General features: G+C 42.6%; 1 protein-coding gene across 2 annotated transcripts in view; it reads left to right on the forward strand.

The window, feature by feature from the left end:
* cwf19l2 (CWF19 like cell cycle control factor 2) overlaps window positions 1–25527 on the forward strand; it is a 241711-nt gene that overhangs the window by 200979 nt on the left and 15205 nt on the right. For both annotated transcript variants that reach the window (XM_078545514.1, XM_078545515.1), the window contains exons 15-16: window positions 5717–5872; window positions 8359–8439. In XM_078545514.1, the coding sequence (XP_078401640.1) occupies window positions 5717–5872; window positions 8359–8439 (237 nt within the window). The remainder of the gene's footprint in view (window positions 1–5716; window positions 5873–8358; window positions 8440–25527) is intronic.

Consider the following 25527-nt stretch of genomic DNA (forward strand, 5'->3'; position numbering starts at 1 on the left):
AACGCCTCTGCCAATCAGAGTCCACTTGCCAACCAATCAGCACTTTGTTCACAGGCAGTATAAATTGTTGTTTCCCCCTTATATTGATATTTTTGCAAAGTGTCCTGATGAGTGCACAGTGAAAAGCTTTGACATGTCTCTTTTTTCAGCAATACGAAGCTTTCTATTGAACAGTGTTTTTTTTTTTATGGTGACTGTGGTGTCTTGGAATATGTGGCCAGGGTCAGGTTGATACGAGATCTCAGTCGTCTTCAGACTTATTGTCAAGCCAAAGTGTTCTGAGGCTAGGGTAAAGCAATCAACAAGCAGTTGAATGTCCTCCAGAGTATGTCCTCCAGAGTTCACTCAATAGCTGTTGAACCTTTGCAAGTTGAAGAGTTTTCTGTCTGTCCAGAATTGTGCGTGTACACCTGTGTCAAGATCTTTGAGTGCTTACTGGAGCATGGCCGAGAAGTGTATGGCAAACAGCTGGAGCCAATACACAGCCTTACCTGGTGCTGTTGGTGACAGGAAAGACATCCACTTACGTACTACTTTGCATCACACTGGCCGTCATGACACAAGCGAATGACACTGGTCATCTTTTCAGGGCAACCATATTTGTACAGAGCCATCCACAGGCCTTCCTGGTTTACTGTATCAAAAACCTTGGTCATGTCAATGAACACCATATAGAGGTCCTTATTTTGTACACAGGACTGTTCTTGAATTTGATATGCTACAAAGGTTGTGTCCATTGTTCCCTGTCCCGCATGGAAGACACACTGACTCTCTGCCCAGCATCAATGGAGTGAGTGACAATCTGGTTAAGGATAACCCTTGCAAGAATTTTTCCTGCAGATATTCCATGATAATTGAAACTAATGATATTTGCCCTGTGCAAAATATAAGACTGTATCTAACTTGCTGTGAATTTGCCAGTTATTTGGCACCTTTATCCTGCTGTAGTAATATGAGAGAAATTATGAACATTAACAATGTTTCCTGACATAAAACTAATCATACATGCTAATTGATGAAAATAATTTGTGTTATCAATTCATCTTGGTGTTTCATGTTTATAAGGAACTCAGCACTGAATAGCTTTATTTTGATGGGCTGTCAGATTTTGACATTGTGTGGTTGTTATGAGTAACTGACAGAATGATTTTGTTTTATCCATTGATATGCATTTACATAGCATGCTGTAAAGAGGCCCAGTAGGTAAAAGAGCAGGCAGGCAAGCTATTCTAATGGCATAGGAAACAGTTGTTTTACCTAGAATCTCACAATGTTATGGTAATTTGGTAGGAGGTTTTTAGGAAAGGTAGGGAAGAAAGAAAGAAGGGTTTGCAGTTTTGGTTAAGGAAAATAATGCAATGCTAGAAAGGGAGAATGTCCTTGAGTCAAATACAGAATCTACTTGGTTTGAGATGGGAAGCAATAAAGGAGCTATTATGCTTTTTGGTGTATTTTATAAGCTACCAAATAATGGAATGGAAATAGAGGAGCAGATTTGCAAAGAAATTACTGAAAGGGGCAAGAACTTAGAGTGGTAATTACGGGAAACTTTAACTATTTCAGTATTGAATATGACAGTGATTGTGTTAAAGGCTGAGAGTGGGAGGAACTCTGAAGTGTGTTCAGGAGAATTTTTTTGACCAGTATTTTTCCTGTCCAGCGAGGAAGGGCGCATTGCTGAATATAATCTGAGGAATAAAATGTGTCAAGTGGAGAATGTCAAAGTCCGGCATCAGCTCGGTATTAGTGATGATAGCATTGGAAGGTTTAGGTTAGTTATGGATAAAGAAAAAGCAGTCTAGACCAAAAAATACTTAATTGAGGGAGGGCTAATGTCTGCAAATTGAGGAGAGGCCTGGTAAATTGGAGTCAAAGACTAACAAAAAAAAGCTATGTTTGGCCTTTAAAGAGGAAATGGTTTGGATAAGTTCCCACAAGGGGGCAAGGGAGGACAGCCAAAGGTGCTCCCTTGTTGACAAAGGAGTTAGAGGGTAGGATAAAGAAGAATAGAGAGGGGTGTATAACAGATGTCAGTTTGATAATACAATGGAGAATCAGGGCGAATATAAAGCCTTCAGAGTATAAGTAAAGAAGAAGATGAGAGGGTCAAATAGATGATACACATAAAGATTTGCAAGTAACGTAAAAGGGAATCTGGACATAAATAGTCGTTTGGTAGTACAGAACTTGAGTATTGCTGAAAAAAAAGACGTGTGGAAGCTTTTCGTCTTGCACTTCAGGACACTTTGCAAGAATATGAATATAAGAAGAAATCAACAATTTATGACACCTAACCTCCTACCCCTTGCATATTTCTGCTATATGGATGAAATGTTCGCTATACTTAAATCCGCAGCTGCATGTAATAATTTTCTTACATGTCTTAATGGGCTCCATCCTCTGCGCAAATTCACCTTAGAAATGGAGAAGTCAAATTTACCCCTTTTTCTTGATGTACTAAATGAGAAATCTGCCAGGAGTTTCTCTATCATGACCTACTGCAAACCTACCTTCGCTGGTCAATATATGCATTGGGATTCTTACAGTTCCACAAGCTATAAGATTAACGGTAACCTTGTAAATAGGGCCTGAGCCATTTGTTCACCTTGCAAGCTTGTTGCTGAAATAAAGCATATCAAAAGCATCCTACTGGATAATGGCTACCCTGATCACATCATTTTGCGCTGTATATCACGCAAACTCAAGAACAGTCTAAGGCTGTCACTTTCAGCCCTGAAAAGTTCCCATTCTAACTCAGATTACCCTGGAAGAGCAAGGTATCTCAAAACCTGAACAATGGTGAACAGCTGTTTCATGCTGTTACTATGCAGGAGCAATACGAGTGGTACTCACCACCAAAAGGATGCTGCTGTCAAGCCAAAAAGATATTCTACTATTACACAAAAGAGTAATGTGGTATATGAATTTCAGTGCCAGTGTGATGCCAGGTATGTAGGCCGTAAGTCCCAAAGACTGATGGATCATATCAAGCAGCATGTCCTAGCCGCTGTTCACAGTGGGCAACCTGCCTGTGCATGCAAAACTCAAAACACAGTGTTCAACATTGGATGCAATTGGACAACATTTGCTAAATAATCCTCAATGTGCTAAGAAATATGCTGGCAACCAATTTAAAATCATCAATCAGGCTCACAGCGTGCGCATTTGCATGAACAGGGCCCTGTTCTTTGCAAACAGAAAGAACATGTACACACATTGCGCCTGCTTCACCTAAACAAAATAAGTGACAGCCATTCGCTGACTCATTCCTCAGGGCAATGCCTTGACCAATCAGGGTCAAGCTGTCTGGTTTAAATTTCAAACAACGCTTGGCAGTTAACTGTCTGTCATGATTACTGGTGCATTCTCCATGGCAATGCCTCTAACAATCAGAGCCATTTGCCAACCAATCAGCACTCTATTCTCATACAGTATAAATTGTTGTTTTCCCCTTATGTTGATATTCTTGCGAAGTGTCCTGTTGAGTGCAAGACGAAAAGCTTTGACATGCCTCTTTTTTCAGTGAATCTAGATATCTTCTATAAGCATCTCAACAGTAGAAGGGTTGTTGAAAAGAGCAATGGCCCAATTAAGAATCAAAATGGAGATCTATTGATGGAGACAGAAGGTATGCCTGAGGAGGTACTAAATGATTACTTTGTCTTGGTGCTTACCAAATAAGAGGATTTTGCCCAAGCTACGGTGAATGAGAAATTTGCCAGGATACTGGATTAAATGCAAGTAAATAAAGAGGAGGCACTAGGAAGGTTTGCTGTACTTTAAGTAACTCATCCGGTTGGGATGGGATGCATTCTAGTTGCTGTGGAAAGTAAACGCATAAATTGTGGAAATGCTGGCCACAATCTTCTACTTTTTTATACAGGACTGAAGCATCACAAATGTTACATTTTGTTCAAAAAAGGGAAGAAAGATAAACCTGGCAATTACAGGCCAGTCAGTTCAACATTGGTGTCAGGGATGCTTTTAGAAATAATACAGGGAGAAAATTAACAGCCACTTGAGCAAGGATACACGAATAAAAGAGAGCCAGTACAGATTTGTTGAGGACAAGTTTTCTTTGACTAAGTGAAAACAGAATTCCTGGAAGTACTCACCAGACCTGGCAGCATCTGTTGAGAGAAAAACAGAGCCAACTTTTCAGGGCAATGACCTTTCACCTGATGCAGCATGGATACAAAGTTAGCTAAGGGATAGAAAACGGTAGTTGAAGTTTATAACTTTTTTTGAGCTGGAGTAGGTTATACAGTGGAGTTTCCAAAGATTCAGTGATGTACATTAATGACTTGAAGTTGGGGTTCAGAGCACAATTTTGAAGTTTGCAGATTACACCAAAATTGGAAGTGTAGTGAACACCAAGGTAGATATTAATAGATTTCAAGAGGTCATGGATAAGCTGGTAGAATGAACGACCACATAACAGATGAAATTCAGTGCAGAGAAGAGTAAGGTGATATGTTTGTAGGAAAAATGAGAGATGTTGCTAACTAAATGGTACAATTTTAAAGGAGGTGGAAGAAGAGGGAAGGACCTGGGCACAATTCTTTGAAGATGGCAGAACAGGTTAACAAAGCAGTTAATAAGGCATGCAGAACCCTGGGCTTTATAGAGGCGTAGAGTACATGATCCGGGAAGTTATGCTATGTAAACCTATGTAAAACACTAGTCTGTGCCTTGTGCCAAACAATGGGTGCCACACTTTAGGAAGGATGTGAAGGCTTTGGAGAGGGTGCAGAAGAAATTGTTCCAGGGATGAGGGATTACAGTTGTGTGGATAGACTGGAGAAGCTGGGGTTTTTCTCCTTAGAGCAGAGGCTAAGAGGATATTTAGTAGAAGTATTTAAAATCATGAAGTATTTAGATAGGGTAAATAAAGTAAAACTATTTCCAATGGCTGAGGGTCGATAAAGAGAGGGCACAGATTTAAAATAATTGACAAAATGACCAGAGGTGACATGAGGAAAAATATTTATACACAATGAGTGGTTAGGATTTGGAATTCACTGCCTCATAGGGTGGTGGACACGGATTCAGTAGTAGCTTTCCAAGAGAAATTAGATTAATTCTTGAGGGAAAAAAAATTTCAGGGATATGAGGAAAAAGCGAACTAACTAGATTGCCTCTTGAAAGATCCAGCGATGGGTTGAGTGGCTTCCTTCCGTGCTGTACTATTTTATTCTACCTTGCAATCCATTGAAGGACTTCCAATGGTCTGTGGAATCCAGTTGAAAATCTATACTGTACAGTTGAGGTAGGACACTTCTGAAAGATTGGTGGAAGGAGACACTATGGCCACCTCATTCACACCAGGCCTGTAAAAAGGTGAACAGCACCTGCATGTTCTTAGCGAGAACTGCTAAGATATGAAAATTATGGTCCTTGAGCAAATACAAAGAAAAGTGGAGATCTGGCAGACTGTGAGAGCTGTAAAAAGCAACAAAACACCCACTCGCTACCTAAAGATCAACTGACAGCGTTCAAATGATGCTCAAGTTCAAAAATAGTGAAGCCCTTCTGACACCAACTTTGAGTGGGGAAACCTGGTTAATGTTTCCCTTCCTAACCAAAGCGAATCCTGGTTAATGTTTCCTAATAGAATTAACCCAGGTTCAAACACAGGACTTTATTGTTAGATGATTTTAAAAGTAATTTGCTTCCTTTGTCAGGGCACAGGACTGAACTGTCTGTCTTTTAATAGCTGTTTCGAAAAGCCTTGGTGAAAATGTTAGAAGACAAAGGTCTCGACTGTGTCTTTTTTGAGACCAATATGCATTTAAAGAAACGCTTTCATATGGTGTATGAATGTATTCCCCTACCAAAGGAACTGGGAGACATGGCTCCTATCTACTTTAAGGTAAGACCTGAATGCAGACAGAAATGGCAGAAGCAGTCCATTAATTGTTTTTTAAGATAGAACATTAAGAGCTTCAGAAATAGGTTTCTGTTGCAGGACTGACTTATTGATTGATTCTTAAAGCAAGAGTTGATTTATTTTTGCAGATATTTTAATAGAATGTTTTAGTATCTTAATGGAATATATTACCATTATAATTTGGAAAAATATTTTATTACAGTTTAATGTAATTTGGTAATTATTCTAGTCTTTCAAATTTAGGAATTGATGTTTTAGAGTGAGGGCAGGCACAAATTTGGCACTCATTGCATTCTTTTCCATACCTAAGTTCTGCAAGAGAAGTCTAAGTCTCAATGTGGTGAGAGGGGGTGGGGATTGGTTAGTGAGAAATTGAAGTGGTGAGTCGTTTGTATATAGTCTACAATGCTGCTCAGGAATGCTGCATGAGATGTTGGTGATAGACTGCACATCCATACTTTCATCAGCACGAATCAGGCCAATTAAGTAAAAAAATGGATGAAAATAAAAGATAGAACTGTAGCACATGCTAAGTATCCCCAGAGATAAAGTTTGCAAGGCAATTAAAAGAATAACACGGCTAATGTTAAAAATCTGAAATAAAATTGGAACATGCTAGATAGCATTTAGATATCGTATTCATAACGTGAAAAGACCAGTTTGAATTTTGGTTGTAGCTCCTTCATCAGCACTGAAAGTTAAGTGAGCCCACTGATAATACTGAATAAAGAGGGGAGGGAATAGAACAACAGTGAAATTCCAAAGTCAGGAATGCTGGCTTAAGAAAGAGGTGAAAATATGAACTATTTTGAAGATCTCAGTGAGGTCACAAAATAAAAGAACAAACAAGCATTCAAAAATCTATTAAGGCAGTGAAAAAGCACAGGAAAAATGGAGGAAAACAAAAGGAAAAAACACTGGCAATGAAGGAATTCTGAAGTAAACAGAAACAGCAAGTCCATCAACATCAATAAAGAGAAAAGACCGAGTTAAGACTGCTCCCCATCCACCCCTCCCCCACCCCTCTCCAACAACATAAAAACTAGGGCCAAATCTATTGTCTCCAGATGGCCGAACCCCCGGAGGTATCCCGAAGATGCACTGGGGGATCACTCGGAAGTACCAACGCATGGACTTGCAGGGGAATTGCCTGGGAAATTTCAACTTCCAATGGGCAATTACCCTGCATTGAGAACCCTCCAAAACTTGGAGTTAAAATCAGAGACTTTGGATAGTTTGGATTTACTTAGCTGAATGGTTACGCAGGGAAAGTTAGAAGCTTGGCTTCCCCTGGCACTCCTATGCTACAAAGGAAGGACTACCGGAGGAGGTGCACTCCACGTTTCTCAGGAGACATGGTTCAAAAGTCTAGGCGAGAAATGTGAAGCTCTAGCGCAAGGTAAAAAAATCCGACCGCGATTGGCAATCCGACCGCGATTGGCAATCCGACCGCGATTGGCACTCCCCGGAAGATTCAGCCCTATGTTTCATTTAAGGATCTAAACCTGAAATCTCATCCTGCCCCCATTGTAAAAAACCATAATGACTTAACACTTCTCCATAGCTATTCTGGACTTTGTCCATGATCATGATGCTCATCATTTTAAAGGCATTCTCACTGACAATAATATAGGGTCTACCTCACCTTAAACATTTGGTGATCATGGCATTGCAGGCATCAAATTAGAATTTATGAGGGACGCCTAAAAGTAAGAGGTAATTTGTACAAAAAATATTCTGGTCTGCAGTAACATTCTCCTTTAATAACTTCAAATGACTTCACTGAATTGCTTACAATGTCAAAAGGGCTATTCTGTATTATCTGTAGTGTTGTTAAAAGGAAGCCTAAAGGTTAACTTGTTTTTCAGATGATCTCTATGTATATGTTTAATTTTATTATTTTTATTATTTCGTGCCCGAGGGTGTTATTTCTGACTAAATTGTACAGCAGCCTCTTTCCCAAATTTGATATAAGCTTGCTAAAATGCTTTGAAGTTTCAAAGAGAAAATACCTTTCCCTCTGAATTGCTGCCGAGTATAAACTATGATAAATAGTATTGGTAGTTGATTGATTGCTGAAAAATGTTGTCATTGAAATAACATTAATCGACGTTTAACATTATTTTTACTACTTAAACTTCAATGTAGCAGAAGTGTAGGTGTTAAAAAACCTAATCACCAGATTGTGTAAGGAGCCATGCATTCAGTAATATCCCCAGGAGAATACCATCAATTTTCTTGGAGGTCTGAAACAATGATCTCTCATAGCAATATGAAAATCATATATAATAATTTTAGTTTTCATAATATGGTAATGGTTGACTCCATGTTTGTAAATACAATGTACTCTAATACTAGAATTTTGCATTTCTTTTCCCGTGTTGGCTTTTTGATATAATGCTTTCCTAAATGTAGTTATTTTCCTTTATCACAATAACATACTTCCATTTTAATGTAATTTATGAAAGAAAGCTATAATGGAGGCTGATGAAGAGTGGGCCATAAACAAGAAGCTGGTTGACCTTTCCACAAGGGATATCCGGAGAGCTGTAAGTAATTATTTATGTTATCTAAGAAATTCTTCAAATATTGTATGTGAGGACATACTTTTGAGGGTAATTTTCACTTTTCTTTGGGTATAATATGTACTCTTATCAGTTGTAGCAATTGGATAATGCAAACGTTTAAACAACTACATTTAGAGACTGGCTGTTCATTTCACAATTCACAACTTCTCCTAAGGTTAAACTCCAATCTTGAATATCAGGGATGAGATTGGTTCAGAAGATAAATCCCAGTTTACTTTGTGCTGGGTTCTTAACTTAGTTAACTTAATACCTGTGCAAAGATAAGTCTCATATCACATTTTGATATGTGAACTTTAATTTACTCTGAGTTCTTCAGTAAAAAATGTTTCATGATCCATGTGCTTCCCCAAATCTATTGCACAATGAAAAGTTAAGAAGCTGTCTTCAGCTTCATTCTGATTTCATCATCTAGAATTTGTTAATAAAAGCAGATTTTGCAAACAGTTACTTAACCAAAACTATATCCTGATTGACCAATAGTCAGATCATATACATTTAGAATGATCTCAGAGAGCTTCAGCTAGGTTTACTTCTCTTCTGTAGTTCAATCCAATATTGAGGTATTGATCCATCATAAAGTTAGCATGTTGCCAAAGGGTACAAATTCAGATAAAACATGACAATGAAGGGCAGCATTCTCCCCTGCCCCCGTCGGTGGGATCAGTGGCAGGCAGTGGTCCAAAAATTGGTTTCACGCCGGCTTTAAATGATGGTAGATCTTCCAATACTGCCCATCATGGCAGATCACAGGCAAAGGGGATTCAGAAGGTCCGGACAGCCTCTGAGATTCCTGAGTGAATGACCCAGGGGTGTCCAGCTGCCCCTCCTCCTCCCTTAGGAATCCCAAAGGCCCCAGCCTGACTCCTTAAGGGGAAGGGGCAGCTGGAGGGAAGATCTCCATGGAGTCTGCCAACCTCTCCATGGAGACCTCAACGTGTGCACAGGTCAGCAGCACTTCATCAACCAGCACGTGGGCAGACTCATTCGCCTCGCGTGCCACTCTGTTGAGGGCCTCCAATACCTCTGTCTGATGTTCTCCTGTCTCTTGCTGACTCTCCACCATTAGTTAGAAGGCTGATTCCTGAGGCCTGCCATCGGAACTTGGACCTCGCAGATGCTTCTTCCCCATTATTCCTCCATGTGCCAGTGAGCTCGGCTGACCCTGTCCCCTGCTGCGGACACATGTCCATGCGGTGACCACCGGATTGTGACACCCTTCCTAAGCTAGAACTAATACCCACCAAGCTGTGTGACTCTGGGCTGGTGGAAGGTGCAGGTGTCTGCTGTGACGCCTCTACAGGTGAACATCTCTTCTCCTGTCCTCTCTCCTGGCTCCTCTCCAGGCTAGGGCTTCTGCTGAGGCCTTACCGGGAGTCCTCAGCCTCGAGCCTTGGCTTCTTCCTGGTGGCACCTGTAAGTGAGAGAGGAGAGAGTGAGTGACAGCATGAGCTGCCTCCAACATGAAGGCACACTTGGCCCTCAGGTTTCTGTACCATGGATGGATCCTTACTGGGTGGAGGCCCAAGTCCAAGCTCCCCATCGTCAATTGCCTGGTCCCGCTCCATGCCTGCCAGCTGGGCTGCCCTGTCTTCAAACTCAGTGAGAGCCCTCAGATGTGGGTGCCCCCCTCTCCTGTCTTCTCCTAAAGACAACAGAAAAGATGGGTTTGAGACGAATTATATGTTGCGTCCATTTGTATGTTGCAATTTCATGTTCATCTCTCATACTTCCACTCTTAGCCCACTGGATTGTGTGAAATGGCATTACTGCTCTGCAAGTTGTCTAGAAGGGTTGTGGGCCAGCTCCCTCCAGAGTGCTGAGCCCATCCACATGCAAGGATAAGGCTCAGGGAGGCATCTGATTTGTGGACGTTGCTGGTGCCTACTGCGCTTAAGCCCATTCCACCCCCCTGTTCTGCACAGCATTCATCTCTCTATGTGGAAAGGTGCAGGAGGCACAGTGGTCACTTCACCGCAGAGTGGATGAATTGCAGTGGGGCCACGAGGCACAACTATGCCGTTGCCACTGAGGCCCATGTACCCTGAGATTCATTGGTTTCGTTGTGATTAGTTCAAGCAGCTGAAGCTTTACCCTGGGGAAGCGAGTGAGATCGTTCATCCTTTTCTGGCATTGTATGGCTGGACAGCCTGGGCACTTACAGCATTGGCCATCTGCGCCCATGCAGGGTTAGATTCCCTGCTTGGCGGCCTCCCCAGCAGCTGGGTACAATACATCCCTCATGGCTTCGACATGGTGCAGGAGGACATGCAGGGAGGCGTCACTGAGCTTAGGTAGTGAACCTTCACCTCCCCTTCCAGACATCTCAGTAGGTAGTATTGACAGTGAGAATATTCGGCGGGATATGACAGCAGGGCATGGCATCCAGCCCATCCTGCCGTGCAAGACATCGGGAAATCCCTGACTGCATAATGAGTAACGGAGATGCAAGATTCCGTGGGATTTCCCAGTGGCCTCTCTGGCAGGAAACATTCCCCGCTCCTGCCACAGGACTTGGTCCCAGATAGGAGAATTCCGCCTGACGAGTGTATAATTTTTAGACTCTAATACTATAATTTTGTATTTATTTCCCTGTGATGGCTTTTTGATATAATGGCCCATAACTTCCGCGCTCCCCAGCATCAGATTTGGGTGGGGTACCCCAAAGATACGCTGAGGAATCCCTCTGGCAAGTTCCCAGGTAAGGGTTTGCACGGCAATTGCCCAGAAGTACACACTTCCTCGACAATTATACCAATAGTTACCCAGAAAAAGTTAGAATTAAAACCTCTTCTAACTTCTGTGTAACTATTGCTTGGGAAACCCCTGACCTTGGGACAGGCGCCCCCCTCCAGACTTCGGACCCACCTCAAACCCCAGACCTCCACCACCACCACCACCACCACCACCAACCCCGACTCCCAACTCTAGTGGAAAATAAATTGGTTGAATTTAGGAGTGAGGCACTTGTGTAAGACAAAACTGAATATGGAGCTGCTTGCTAATTAATCCCAGAAATTTCTCATGCAAATGGCTTTTGTTTTGACGTCAGGAGCTGTTACCCCTCCTACCATGCCTGATCAGCCTATCCCTGGTTTTGTCTCTACTTGCAATGTTTGAGATCTTTTTTGCACTTGCCTGTTATTTGTAATTGTTGTGTTTTGATATGATTTAGGCATTTTCACTGGGGCTTATTTCTTTTTTAATCAAATCATGAATTAAATTAATCAAATATACCAAATGTACTAAAATGTGGAGTTGGAAGAAGGAACAAATTTGAAAAAAAATCTGATATATTCTGCATTAAATAAGCATAAAGTTAGAGATGAGTTTTGCAATTTTGGTTCTTAAAATTCAAACAGCCCAAATACTTTGGAGATTTTATATTACTATATGACTTAATTGAACTTGAGCATTCCAATATTCTAAATGTGGAAATAACAACATTGAGTTTGCTGAAGAGCCGGCATTGTGATGTTTGCTGTAGTCATACAAGTCTATTCTCATTTCACTGGTTTTGTGGGCAGGCTATTGGCCTAAATTCTATCCTCTGTAAAATGGAGGTCATCCAAAGCTCTGCTGCCCTTGTCCTAACTCGCACTAAATCCTGTTCATGCATCACCCCTGAGCTCGCTGATTTTTAAAAAATTCACTCATAGGATGTGGGCTTCGCTGGCTAGGCCAGCATTTATTGCCCATCCCTAATTGCCCTTGAGAAGGTGGTGGTAAGCTGTCTTCTTGAACTGCTGCAGTCCATGTGGTGTAGGTACACTCACAGTGCTGTTAGGGAGGGAGTTCCAGGATTTTGACTTGGTTCTTAGTTAAGTAATGCCTTGATTTTAAAGTTCTCATCCTTGTTTTTAAATTCCTACATGGCCTAGCCTGCCCCTATCTCTGTAATCTCTTCCAGTTCCAGAACCCTCGTGATATCTGCACTCCTCCAATTATAGCCTCTTGAGCATTTCCGGTATTAATTCTTCTAACTCCACATTTTAGTACAATGGTATATTTGATTAATTTCTTCACCGTTAGTGGCTGCACCTTAAATTGCCAAGGCTCTAAGCTCTGGAATTAACTCCTTAAACCTTTCTACTTCTACTCACTTTCCTCCTTTAAAACACTCTATACAACCCACCTCTTTGACCAAACTTTTGGTCATCTGACCTAATATTTCCTTATGTGGCTCTGTGTCATAATTTGTTTTCTAATGCATCTATGAAGCACCATGGAACATTTTGTTATGTCAAAGTTGCTATATAAATATAAGGAATTGTTGTTATTGTCTGCCAGGCCGCTGTTGTCTGCCAGGCCTCTGTTGTCTGCCAGGTTGCTGTTGTCTGCCATGTGTGCATGGCATTAGCCTTGCACTGAATCCAGGAGCAAGAGTTGGGATTTCTTTACAGCTTGTCAACAAGGCTACATTACTCCATCACTAGCAGTAGGAGGGGAAGCCTCTCAGTTTTGTAGGAGAACATAACAACAACAACTGTATTCATAAAGTATATTTAAATTAGCAAAATGTCCCATGGTGTTTCACAGGAGTGTTCCAAAGCAAAATTTGACACTGAGCCACATAGGGAGATATTAGGTCAAAAGATTTCAAGGAGTATCTTAAAGGAGAAAAGGAAGGTGGAGAGGCAAAAAGGCTTCAGGAGGGAATTCCAGAGTTTATAAAGAAGGCAAATGCACATGGGATACAGGGTAATTTGATAAGGCGGATTCAAAATTGGCTTAGTTGTAGGAGATAGGGGGATGACAGAAGGATGCTTTAGTGACTGGAAGCCAGTGTCCAGTGGCGTACCACAAGGATCTGTGCTCAGTCCCCTATTATTGGTCATTTATATAAACGACATAGATGACTATGTGGGGGGTAGGATTAGTAAGTTTGCGGATGTCACAAAGATTGGCCGGGTGGTTAACAGTGAGGTTGAGTGTCTTGGGCTACAGGAAGATATAGATGGGATGGTCAAATGGGCAGATAAGTGGCAGATGGAATTTAACCCTGAAAAGTGTGAGGTGATACACTTTGGAAGGAGTAATTTGACAAGGAAGTATTCAATGAACGGCATGGCACTAGGAAGTTCTGAGGAACAAAGTGACCTTGGCGTGTGTGTCCATAGATCTCTGAAGACGGAGGGGCACGTTAGTGGGGTGGTGAAAAAGGCGTATGGGACACTTGCCTTTATCAATCAAGGCATAGATTACAAAAGTAGGGAGGTCATGTTGGAGTTGTACAGAACCTTAATGAGGCCACAGCTGGTGTACTGTGTGCAGTTCTGGTCGCCACATTATAGGAAGGATGTGATTGCATTGGAGGGGTTGCAGAGGAAATTCACCAGGATGTTGCCTGGGATGAAACATTTAAGTTATGAAGAGAGGTTGGATAGACTTGGGTTGTTTTTGTTGGAGCAGAGAAGACTGAGGGGGCGACCTGATCGAGGTGTACAAGATTATGAGGGGCATGGACAGAGTGGATAGGGAGCAACTGTTCCCCTTAGTTGAAGGGTCAGTCATAAGTTCAAGGTGAGGGGCAGGAGCTTTAGGGGGGATGTGAGGAAAAACATTTTTACCCAGAGGGTGGTGACGGTCTGGAATGCACTGCCTGGGAGGGTGGTGGAGGTGGGGTTGCCTCACATCCTTTAAAAAGTACTTGGATGAGCACTTGGCATGTCATAACATTCAAGGCCAAGTGCTGGTAAATGGGATTAGGTAGGTAGGTCAGGTGTTTCTCATGTGTCGGTGCAGACTCGATGGGCCGAAGGGCCTCTTCTGCACTGTGATTCTGTGATTAAAGCCTTGGCAGCTGAAGGCATGGCTATCAATGGTAGAGCAATTGAAATCAGGGATATTCAAGTGGCCGAAATTGGAGGAGTGCAGATATCTCAGAGGGCAGTGGGTCTGAAGAACATTACAGAGATAGGGAGGGGTGAAACTGCGGAGAGATTTGAAAACAAGAATGAACGTTTTAAAATTGAGACATTGGTTAACTGGGAGCCAAGATAGGTCAGTGAGTTGTGAGGGGTGAGCAAGACTTGCTGCGATTAAGGACACAGACAGCAGAGCTTTGAATGGCTTCAAACTTATGGAGGGTAGAATGTGGGAGGCTAACCAGAAGTGCATTTGTATAATCAAGTCTAGATGTAACAAAAGCATGGGTGAGGGTTACCATAGCAGATGCCCTGAGGCAGGGCCAAAGCTGAGTGACGTTACAGTGATGGAAATAAGCAGTCTTAATGGTGGCAGGATATGTAATCAGAAGCTGATCTCAGGGTCAAATATGACGACAATATTCTGGCTCAGCCTCTGACAGTTGCTAGGGGAAGGGATGGAGTCAATGACTACGGAATAACATTTGTCGCAGGGTCTGAGAACAATGGTTGCTGTCTTTCCAATATTTAATTGGAGGAGATTTCTGTTCATCCAGTATTGGATATCGTACAAGCAATGCGACAAATCAGAGACAGGGTAGGAGTCAAGAGAAGCAATGTTGGGGTAGGGCTGGGTGTTGGTGGTGTACGTGTGAAACCTGATGCTGCGTTTTTGGTTGATGTCACTGAGGAGCAGCATATAGATGACAAATAGGATAGATCCTTAGTGGACACCAGAGTTAACAGTTCAGAGCTGGAAGAAAAAACATTTTCTGGTTACTATTAGATAGATAAGTCAGGCAGTCAAGAAGGGTCAGGCAGGTAGTGCAGGAGTCCCCTGATTTTATCTTGCTCTCTAATCAGTCTTAATTCTGGTTGCTCTGAAGTGCAACCAAAGTGAAGACCACGGCACTACAGTTGGCTTAGCTGTATGGGGCAGGAATGAGAGCCTTGCTGTCAAGGCCAGCATTTTGTTGCTCTTCTCTAATTTCCCTAATTGCCCTTGAAAAGATGGGGGTGACACCTTCTTGAACCGCTGCAGTTCATTTGGTCTAGGTACACCTACAGCGTTGTTTGGAAGGGAGTTCCAGGATTTCAACAGTGGACATATAATTCCAAGTTAGAAGGGTATGTGGCTTGGAGGAAAACTTACAGGTGCTGGTGTTCCCATGCATCTGTTGCCCTTGTCCTTCTAGGTGGTAGACGTCACAGGTTTAGAAGGTGCTGTCGAAGGAGGCTTGGCGAGTTGCTGCAGTGCGCCTTGTATATAATACACATTGCTGCCATGGTACGCCAGTGATGGAGGGAGTGAATGTTTAAGGTGGTAGATGGAGCGCCAATCATGTGGGGTGCTTTGTCCTGGATAATATGAGTGTTGTTGGAGCTGCACTCATCCAGGCTATTATGTCACAGCTGATGGTAAAGGCTGAGTTGCTCAAATGCCAAAGGGAAACTTGAAACAACTTTCATAACCCATTTTTGCAATTTGTATTTTTCGAGATACAGGCTTTGAATTCAGTTGTAATAAAAGGTTTTTATAAAATTAAATTAAACATTTATTAGTACAAGAAAGATTGTAAACACCTACATAGTCTACAAAATTATTACTATAATAACTACAAAAATCCCCTAATTAATCTGACTCTCAGTTACACCTTTGTTAATGCAGCAGTAAATCTCATAGATTTAACAGACCTCTGGCAAAGCACATCCTGGACCGTCACATTCAAAATGAGTTTCTTTCAGCTCTGGATCCTTGCATACAGACTTGAGGCTTACAGGCTGGAGGCTTCTCACACCGTCGAATCTTAAAATGCCTCTACCTAACATACAATCTCCTTTCTCCTTCAGACATATCTTTCTCTTTGAATGTAAATTTTCCATTGTATCACTAGGCTTTTAACTTTACCCCTTCTAACAATAACATCCTTTCATCCCACCAATGTTATTAGTAAGCTTGAAAAAAAACACATTGCTTGGCGTATACTAGCTTGGTGTAAGAATTGACCCACAGCCTTGAATGGTTTCTTTTACCAATTCCAATTTACATTTTACCTTCTACCTTCCTTACGTTTATCTAATTAACATCTCAAAGCTACTATACATCAAAGCACCCAGATCAGCTGGCTTTAATCTAATTAAGACACACACAGACACAGACCCCCCTAAAATTCTATTTTAAAATAATTTCCAATAACATTATTATATCTTCTTGACACAGGCAAATGCTGTCTTTTTCATTGCATTCCTCACTTTTGCCTTGTAGATGGTGGACAGGCTTTGAAGAGTTGAGAAGTAAATTAGTCGTTGCAGAATTCCCAGCCTCTGCTCTGTTCTTGTAGCCACAGTACTTATTTGGCTGATTTGGTTAACTTTCTGGTCACTGGTAACTCCAGGATGGTTGTATGGGATTTCAGCAATGATGACATAATTGAATGTCAGGGAGAGATGGTTAGATTCACTTTTATTGGAAATGGTCATTGCCTGGCAGTTGTGTGACACGAATGTTACTTGTCACTTATCAACCCAATGTTGTCTATGTCCTGGTGAATATGGACACGGACTGCTCCAGTATCTGAGGAGCTGTGAATGGCACAGAAAATTGTCAATCATGAAGCAAACATCTCATGTCTGACCTTATGATAAAGCAGCAGAAGATGGTTGCACTGAGGTTGCTTCCCTGAGGAACTCCTCTAGCAATGTCCTGGGGCTGAGATGATTGACCTCCAACAGCCATCCACTGTGGTTGACAGGGCCCTCAACCATGTCCGACCCATTTCCCATGCCTCTGCCCTCATCTTCCTCTCCCTCCCAGAACCATGATAGGGTCCCCCTTGTCCTCACTTTTCACCCCACCAGCCTCTGCATTCAAAGGGTCATCCTCCGCCATTTCCACCAACTCCAGCATGATGCCACCACCAAACACACCTTCCCTTCACACCCCCTGTTGGCATTCCGCAGGGACCATTCCCTCTGGGACACCCTGGTCCACTTCTCCATCACCTCAACTCCCTTCCACGGCACCTTCCCATGCAATCGCAGAAGGTGTAACATCTGTCCCTTTACCTCCTCCATCCTCACTGTCCAAGGGCACAAACACTCCTTTCAGGTGAAGCAATGCTTCACTTGCACTTTCCTCAATTTAGTCTACTGCATTCGCTGCTCCCAATGCGGTCTCCTCTACATTGGAGAGACCAAATGCAGACTGGGTGACCGCTTTGCGGAACACCTTCGGTCTGTCCGCAAGCATGACCCAGACCTCCCTGTTGCTTGCCATTTCAACACACCACCCTGCTCTCATGCCCACATGTCCATCTTTGCCCTGCTGCAATGTTCCAGTGAAGCTCAACGCAAACTGGAGGAACAGCGTCTCACCTTTCGACTAGGCACTTTAGAGCCTTTTGGACTTAACATTGAGTTCAACAACTTCAGACCACGAACTCTCTCCTCAATCCTCACCCCCTTTTCCTCCCATTTTTTCAATATTCATTCTCATTTCTTTATTTTTCTTTATTTAAATTAATTTTTATTCATTGTTTTATCCTCACCTTTTATCCTATTTTTAATCTTTTTTCCCACCACTGTCCCCTCCCCCCACTCCACCTCCACAAGAGCCATTTGTCACTTGTTCATGTAGTTCTTCCCAGAGTGCTTACCCTTGTCCTGTCATTATCACATTCTGCTCTCTGACCTTAATGTCACCCATCAGCACCTCCTTTAGCCAGTATCACTATCATTAACACCCCTTTATCCTTTTGTCCATGACATTTCTGGCAATCTCTCCTCTGCCTCCACCAATCACTGGCCTTCTATCCAGTTTCACCTGCTCCACCCCCCTCAAACAGTATAAATTTCATTACACTTTTACTTCTCTTTAGCTCTGAAGAAGAGTCATAAGGACTCGAAACGTTAACTCTGTTTTTTTATCTCTTCACAGATGCTGTTAGACCTGCTGAGTTTTTTCCGGCACTTTCTGTTTTTGTTTGAGCCACAACCACCTTCCTTTTTGGGAGGTATGACTCCAACCGGTGGAGAGTTTTCCCCCCAGCCCCCGAATCCCAGTGGCTTCAATCTTGCTAAAGCTCCGTAAATCCACACTCAATCAAATGCTGCCTTGATGTCAAGGCCAGTTACTCTTACCTCACCTCTGGAGTTCAGTTCCTTTGTCTATGGTTGAACCAAGGCTGTGATGAGGTCAGGAGCTGAGCGATCCTACTGTAACCCAAACTGAGCATCAGTGAACAGGTTATTGCTAAGTCCCACAGACTGTCAAGTAATAGCCTGACAGTCATACTCAAGGAATGGTACCTTACAGATAATGTCCCAGACATCACCATCACCATCCCTGGGTATGTCCTGTCCCACCAGCAAGACAGACCCAGCAGTGGTGGCGGTACAGTGGTATATTGTTGGGAGGGAGTTGCCCTAGGAGTCCTCAACATCGATTCAGAACCCCATGAAGTCTCATGGCATCAGGTCAAACGTGGAAGAGGAAACCTCCTGCTGATTACCATGTACCACACTCCCCATAGCTGATGAATCCGTATTCCTCCATGTTGAACACCACTTAGAGGAAGCACTGAGGGTGTCCAGGGCATAGAATGTGCGCTGGGTGGGGGACTTCAATGTCCATCATCAAGAATGGCTCAGTAGCACCACTACTGACAGAGCTGGCCAAGTCCTGAAGGGTATAGCTGCTAGACTGGGTCTGTGGCAGGTGATGAGGGAACCAACAGGAGGGAAGAATATACTTGACCTCATCTTCACCAATCTGCCTGCCGCAGATGCATCTGTCCATGACAGTATCAGTAGGAGTGACCGCACAGTCCTTATGGAGCCGAAGTCCCATCTTCAAATTGAGGATACCCACCATCGTGTTATGTGGCAGTACCACCATGCCAAATGGGATAATTTCGAACAGATCTAGCAACTCAAGGCTGGGCATCCATGAGGTGCAACAGCAGAATTGTACTCAACCACAATCTGTAACCTCATGGCCTGGCATATCCCCCACTTAACCATTACCATCAAGCAGGGGATCAACCCTGGTTCAATGAAGAATACAGGTGGGCATGCCAGGAGCAATACCAGACATACCTAAAAATGAGATGTCAACCCAGTGAAGTTACTACTTGTGAGTCAAGCTGCATTAAGCTGCAAGTGATAGACAGAGGTAAGTGATCCCACAACCAATGGGTCAGATCTAACCTCTGCAGCCCTGCCTCATCCAGTCGTGAATGATGGTGGATGCTTTCTTCAGAAGGCAGTCACACTCCTTAGGCTAGAGCCTTCTGATTTGGACAGTGATCAGAAACAGGAGGGTGTGACTGCAAGTGAGGCAGGTATGGAGATCAAGAAGGTAGAAATGGACGAGCTTCAGCACTTGCCATAGTCCAACAGGTTTGAGGTTCTTGCAGCTTGTATGGATGAAAGCGGGACTGCAGGGTGGATGAGTGAACTAACCATGGCACTGTGGTGCTGGGAGCCGTTCAAGTAGGGGGAGTCAATAGAAATGTAGTAATAGTAGGAGACCGTATAGTCAGGGGGATAGTTCTGTGCAGTCAAGAGTGAGAGTCCAGAAGACTTTGTTGCCTGCCTTGTTCCAGTGTTCAGAACATCTGCTTGAGGCTGGAGAGGAACTTGCAGTGGGAAGGGGAGCATCCAGCTGTCGTGGTCCACATGAGTACCAACGACATAGATAGGACCAGGAAAGAGGTTCTGCTTAAGGATTCTGATCAGTTTAGAAGCTAAATTACAAAGCAGAACCTTAAAGATAATAATCTCTGGAATACTACATGAACCATGAGCGAAGTGGAAGAGGGTAAATAAGTTAGATAGCTGAATGCGTGGCTCAAAGCTTGGTCTGGGGAAATGGGTTTTGATTCATTTGGCACTGGCACCAGTACTGGGGAAAGTGGGAGCTCTACTGATGGGATGGTCTTCACCTGAAATGTGCTGGGACCAGTATTCTAGCGAGTCATACAATTAGGGTAATTGAGGGGGCTTTAAACTAAATAATGGGGCTAGGGACCATGTGGTTAGTTGAAGAGAAAGTGCAAGGCGATGGAGCAAGCTAGTGACATGGGTGATGATAATCTGTGTGTGGCAGGAAGGGACAGAGTGTATAAACATAACAGTGCACTGACAGATAAGGACATAGTTTACAAGAATGGTAATAAGTCAGATTTAAAGGCTCTAACTGAATGTGTGGAGCATTCGTAACAAAACGGATGATTTTATAGCACAAATATAAATAAATATGTATGACCTGACAGAGGCATGGTTTCAAGGTGACCAAGGCTCTTGGACCTAAATATTCAAGGGTATTAGACAATTTGCAAAGACACGAAGCTAAGAAAAGGTGATGGGGTATCTCAATTAAGCATCACATTAGTACAGTAATGAGAGATGACCTTAGTTCAGAAGATCAAGATGTAGAATCAGTTTGGATAGAGATAAGAAAGGATAGAAAGGGAGGAGGTTCTAAGTGGTCTGGCAGGCTTAAAAGTAAATAAATCTCCAGGCCCAGATGAAATGTATCCCAGGCTGTTGAGTGAGCAAGGGAGGAGACGGCAGGGGCGCTGGCAATAATTTTCAATACCTCTCAGGCCACAGGAGAGGTGCCAGAAGACTGGACGACAGCCAATGTGGTACCATTATTCAAGAAGGGAGGAAGGAATAAACCATGGGACTGTTGGCCAGTCAGTCTAACCTCAGTGGTGGGGAAACTATTGGAAACAATTCTGAGGGACAGAATTAATCTACACTTGGAGAGGCAGGGATTAATCAAGGACAGTCAGCATGGTTTTGTTAAGGGGAGGTCATGCCTGACCAATTTGATTGAATTTTTCGAAGAGTTGACCAGGTGTGTAGATGAGGGCAATGCATTTGACATAGTCTACTTGGACTTCAGCAAGGCTTTTGATAAGATCCCACATGGGAGACTGATAACAATGGTAAGAGCCCATGGGATCCAAGGCAATTTAGCAAATTGGATCCAAAATTGGCTGAGTGGCAGGAAGCAGAGGGTGATGGTCGAGGGGTGTTTTTGTGACTGAATGCCTGTGTCCAGTGGGGTTCCACAGGGATCGGTGTTGGGTCCCTTGCTGTTTGTGGTATATATAAACGATTTAGACTTGAATGTAGGAGGGTTGATCAGTAAGTTCACGGATGGTACGAAAATTGGTGGGGTGGTAAATAGTGAAGAGGATAGCCTTAGATTACAGGAGGATATAGACGGGCTGATCAGTGGCAAATGGAAATTAATCCAGATAAGTGTGAGGTGACGCACTTGGGCAGGACAAACAAGGCATGGGAATACATGATGAATGGTAGGACCCTGGGAAGTACCAAGGATCAGAGGGACCTTGGTGTGCATGTCTACCGGTCCCTTAAGGTAGCGGGACAGGTAGATAAGGTGGTTAAGAAGGCATATGGGATACTCGCCTTTATTAGCCGAGGCATAGAATATAAGAGCAGGGAGGTTATGTGGAACTGTATAAAATGCTGGTTAGGCCACAGTTAGAGTATTGCGTGCAGTTCTGGAATCCGCGTTATAGGAAGGGTGTGATTGCACTAGAGAGAGTGCAGAAGAGATTTACCAGGATGTTGCCTGGGCTGGTGAGTTTTAGTTATGAGGAGAGATTGGATAGACTGGGGTTATTTTCCCTGGAGCAGAGGAGATTGAGGTGGGGCATGATTGAGGTGTATAAAATTATGAGGGGCATAGATAGGGTAGACAGGAAGGAACTTTTCCCCTTGGTGGAGGGATCAATAACCAGGGGACATAGATTTAAGGTAAGGGGCAGTAAGTTTAGGAGGGGATGTGAGGAAGAATTTTAAGGATATGAGGACAGAGTTACATACAAACACGCAAATTAGGAGCATGAGTAGGCCACTCGGCCCCTTGAGCCTGCTCCGCCATTCAATAAGGTCATGTCTGATCTGAATGTAACCTCAACCCCACATTCCTGCCTACCCCTGATAACCTTTCACCCCCTTGTTAATCAAGAATCTGTAGCTCTGCCTTAAAAATATTCAAAGACTCTACTTCCTTCGCCTTTTGAGGAAGAGAGTTCCAAAGACTCTCAACTCTCAGAGAAAATATTTCTTCTCATCTCTGTCTTAAATGAGCAACCCCTTATTTTTAAACAATCCTAGATTCTCCCACAAGAGGAAACATCCTCTCCACATCCACCCTGTCAAGACCGCTCAGGATCTTCAAGGTTTCAATTAAGTCTCTTCTTACTCTTCTAAATTCCAGTGGATACAAGCCTAACCTGTCCAGCCTTTCCTCATAAGACAACCATCCATTCCTGGGATTAGTCTAGTAAACCTTCTCGGAACTGCTTCTACCGCATAAGGAGACCAGTACAGTACAGTACAGTACTCCAGATGTGGTGTCACCAGTGCCCTGTACAACTGAAGCATAACCTCCCTACTTTTGTAATTAACTCCCTTCATAATAAATGATAACATTCTCTTGGTATTCCTAATTACCTGCAGTACCTGCATACTACTTTTGTGATTTGTACACTAGGATGCCCAGATCCCTCTGCATCTCAGAGCTCTGCAATCTCTCACCATTTAGATAATCTTTTTATTCTTGCCAAAATGAACGATTTCACATTTGCCCACATTATGCTCCATTTGCCAGATCTTTGCCCACTCACTAAACCTATCTATGTCACTTTTTAGCCTCTTTTCATTCTCTTCACAATTTACTTACCTACATATTTTTGTGTTGTCAGCAAATTTAGCAACCATTCCTTTGGTCCCTTCATTAAAATCGTCTATATAAATTGCAAAAATTTGAGGCTCCAGCACTGATCCCTGTGGCACACCACTCCTCACATCCTGCCAACCAGAAAAAGACCCATATATGCCAACTCTCTGCTTCCCGTTAGCTAGCCAATCTTCAATCAATTCCAATATGTTACCCCCTACACCATGAGCTATTATTTTCTGCAATAGTTGATATTTGATGTGGCACTTTATCAAATTCCTTCTGGAAATCTAAGTACAGTACATCCACAGCACATATGACTCCTTCAAAGAGCTCTAATAAATTGGTTAAACACGATTTCCCTTTTACAAAACTATGTTGACTCTGCTTGATTGCGTTGAATTTTTCTAAGTGCCCTGCTATAACATCTTTAATAATAGCTTCTAACATTTTCCCTATGACAGATGTTAGACTAACTGGCCTGTAGTCTGCTTTCTGTCTCCTTCCTTTTTTGAATAAAGGAGTTACATTATCTATTTTCTAATCTAAAGGAACCTTCCCCGAATCAAGGGAATTTTGGAAAATTAAACCCAATGCATCTTTCAACCAACAATTTCACCAGCCACTTTTTTCAAGACCTTAGGGTGAAGTACATCCGGACCTGGGGATTTGTCAGCCCGCAGCCCCAACAATTTGCTTAATTCCACTTCCCTGGTGATTGTAATTTTCCTGAGTACCCCCCTCCCTCCATTTCCTGATTTGCAGCTATTTCTGGCATGTTACTTGCATCCTGTATAGTGAAAACAGAAGCGAAGTACCTCTTTAATTGATCCGACACCTCCCTAGTTTCCATTATCAATTCCCCAGTTGCACTTTCTATAGGACCAACACTCACTTTGTTGGCTTGTTTCTTATTTAAATATCTATTGAAACTCTTACTATCCGTCTTTATATTATTAGCTAGCTTTCTCTCATACTCTAATTTTTCCCTCTTTATTAGTCTTTTTGTCATCCTTTGCTGTTCTTTATATTCTTTCCAATCTTCTGACCTGCCACCCGTCTTTGCGTAATTATATGCTTTTTCTTAAAGTTTTATATTGTCTTTAACTTTTTTAGTTAATTCCCCTTGGAATTTTTCTTTCTCATTGGAATGTATTTATTCTGTTTATTACGAAATATCCCTTTAAATGTCTGCCACTGAACCTCTATTGACCTATCCCTTAACCTCATTCGCCAGTTCATTTTAGCTAACTCTGCTTTCATGCCCTCATAATTGTCGTTATTTAAGCTTAAAGTACTAGTTTTCGATGCATTCATTTCTCCCTCAAAATGAATGTAAAATTCAATCATATAATGATCGCTGCTACCTAGAGGTGCCTTCACTATGAGTTTATCAATTAATCCTATCTTGTTGCTCAATGCCAGGTCTAGTATAGCCCACTCTCTGGTTGGCTCCAGAATGTGCTGTTCTAAGAAATTATCCCAAAAATATTCTATGAACTCCTCATCTATGCTACCTTTGCCCATCTGATTTTTCCAGTCTATATGTAGACTAAAATCCCCCATGATTATTGCTGTACCTTTCTGGCAAGCTCCCACTATCTCTTCTTTCATACTCTGTCCTACCCTGTAGTTACAATTAGGGGGCCTGTACACCACTCCCACAAGTGACTCCTTGCCTTTATCATTCCTTATCTCAACCCAAAACGCTTCTACATCCTGGTTACCTGAACTTAGGTCATTCTTCTCTAATGTGCTAATACCATCATTAATTAACAGAGCCACCCCTCCACCTTTTCCTAACTTCCTGTTCTTCCTAAATGCCAGGCACCCTTCAAATTCAGGTCCCAATCTATGTCATCGTGTAGCCATGTCTCTGTAATGGCTTTCAGATCATACTTATTTATTTCTATTTGCGCTGTCAGTTCATTTGTTTTGTTTTGAATGCTACGTGCATTTAGATACAGAGCCTTTAGTTTCATCCTTTTATTATTTTTGTAGCATCTAGCCTCATCTGAATTGCTCTTAGAATTGTACTCTCTGTCCCTTCCTGTCATAGTCTGTTTATCATTTCCCATATTAATACCTTTCTCTCTTGCCTTGTCTCTACTCTTTTTGGCTTATTACATCTTCCAAAATTTGATCCCTTGCCCTCACTATTCACTTTAAAACCCTATCTACTTCCCTAATCATGCAGCTCATGAGGACACCAGCCCCAGCACAGCTCAGGTATAGACAGCCCCAATGGTACAGATCTCACTTTCCCCAATACTGTTGCCAGTACCCCACAAACCAGAACCCACTTCCCCCACACCAGTCTTTGAGCCACGCATTCATTTCTCTAATCTTATTTGTGCTATGCCAATTTGCACATGGCTCAGGCAATAATCCAGAAATTATTACCTTTGAGGTTCTGCTTCTCAATTTGGCGCCTAGCTCATCAAACTGACCATGCAGATC

The sequence above is a fragment of the Cetorhinus maximus genome, chromosome 7 (assembly GCF_964194155.1).
Source record: "Cetorhinus maximus chromosome 7, sCetMax3.hap1.1, whole genome shotgun sequence".
Classification (NCBI taxonomy): Eukaryota; Metazoa; Chordata; class Chondrichthyes; order Lamniformes; family Cetorhinidae; genus Cetorhinus; species Cetorhinus maximus.